The sequence below is a fragment of the Corylus avellana genome, chromosome ca2, assembly GCF_901000735.1.
Source record: "Corylus avellana chromosome ca2, CavTom2PMs-1.0".
Classification (NCBI taxonomy): domain Eukaryota; kingdom Viridiplantae; phylum Streptophyta; class Magnoliopsida; order Fagales; family Betulaceae; genus Corylus; species Corylus avellana.
In genome coordinates this window covers 47,817,015-47,818,195 of record NC_081542.1, presented here as the reverse complement: position 1 = coordinate 47,818,195, position 1,181 = coordinate 47,817,015, and the positions used below count along the sequence as shown (strand labels likewise).

The 1,181-nt window shown below is 39.2% G+C and overlaps 1 protein-coding gene across 1 annotated transcript in view; it reads right to left on the bottom strand.

Annotated features, from left to right (window-relative positions):
• Window positions 1-434: 434 nt before the first annotated feature.
• Window positions 435-1,181, bottom strand: part of LOC132170086 (F-box/FBD/LRR-repeat protein At5g56420-like) — a 4,765-nt gene continuing 4,018 nt past the window's right edge. The window contains exon 4 of the mRNA XM_059580993.1: window positions 435-658. Coding sequence (XP_059436976.1) covers window positions 435-658 — 224 coding nt within the window. The remainder of the gene's footprint in view (window positions 659-1,181) is intronic.

Here is a 1,181-nt window from a genome sequence, read left to right as displayed (position 1 = left end):
AAAGAAACCAACATGTTGAATTTGAAACGACACATGCTACATCTCGTCCAAAGTCTCCTAGATTGCTCCAGGTCTTGTGTTTTTCTTTTTTGAATCTGCATATTCAAGGTGAACAAAAACAAAAAAATGGCATCGAGTACACTCTGTTTCCACTTTCAATACCTCTCAGATCTTACCAAAACAGGACGAATCTGAATCATTAGATAATGAAATGGTGATGCAAAAAGGAAAAGGACATAATCTCTAGCAAATCAACAAATATCTGTAGGCACAATGAAATATCAACAAAGAAGAAAAAATAATTTGGGTACTTGCCCATTTCGCTTATTCCAAGAAACCCATCAACAACTACATTTTTTTTTTTTGACATCAACAACTACATAATTCCATAGAAAGAGCAAGATTGAAAACCCACTTACAGTCTCCAAACCTTCTCAAAAATCAACAAACCTCACCCACAGCCCACTCTGTGTTCGAGAGAGGAGAGAGATTACATCTAATTTACAATTGACTCTTAAGGACCACCTGTTCTTCTCAGCCTTGAACCTGGCCTTGGTCTCCTTGGGGGCAGTCACCTTCTTGTCCCTTGACTGAAGCACGTCCTCAGTGACCAGATCCTTGAGATTGCTAGACCCACTGTTAGTTTCTTTTTCTTTGCCTGCAACTTTACTGTGACGGCAGTTTTGAAACGGCGTAAAATTCAGGTGCTAGCACTTATTTTACTAAAGCTAAACGATATCGTTTTGGCCTACAGCATCTATGCGGTAGTTTTCACTACCGCATAGAAGCCGGATCCCTGCTAAAGATATTACAAATATCTCCTTGTCTAGTAACCTCTCTTGATCTTGATGCACAATGTCTACTATCTTAAAGAAGTGTTGATTTACAATGATGAATAAAACATTTATTTTGAAATGGTCATTTAGGGGATCAGTCTGTCGTCAGATTCTGAAGAAGCTGATAGCATATTGCATCCAGTGCCTTCATGTTTTTCGTCTCATCTCAAGTGGATTAAAGTCTATTGTTATGATGGAGTAGAGAATATGCTTTCTGCCATAAAAGTCTATTGTTATCGTATCCAGTGCCTTCATGTTTTTCGTCTCATCTCAAGTGGATTAAAGTCTATTATGAAGAAGCCACCTCAAACCGGCCGGCCAAGCCACCCTTGGCGCTTTGTGGAC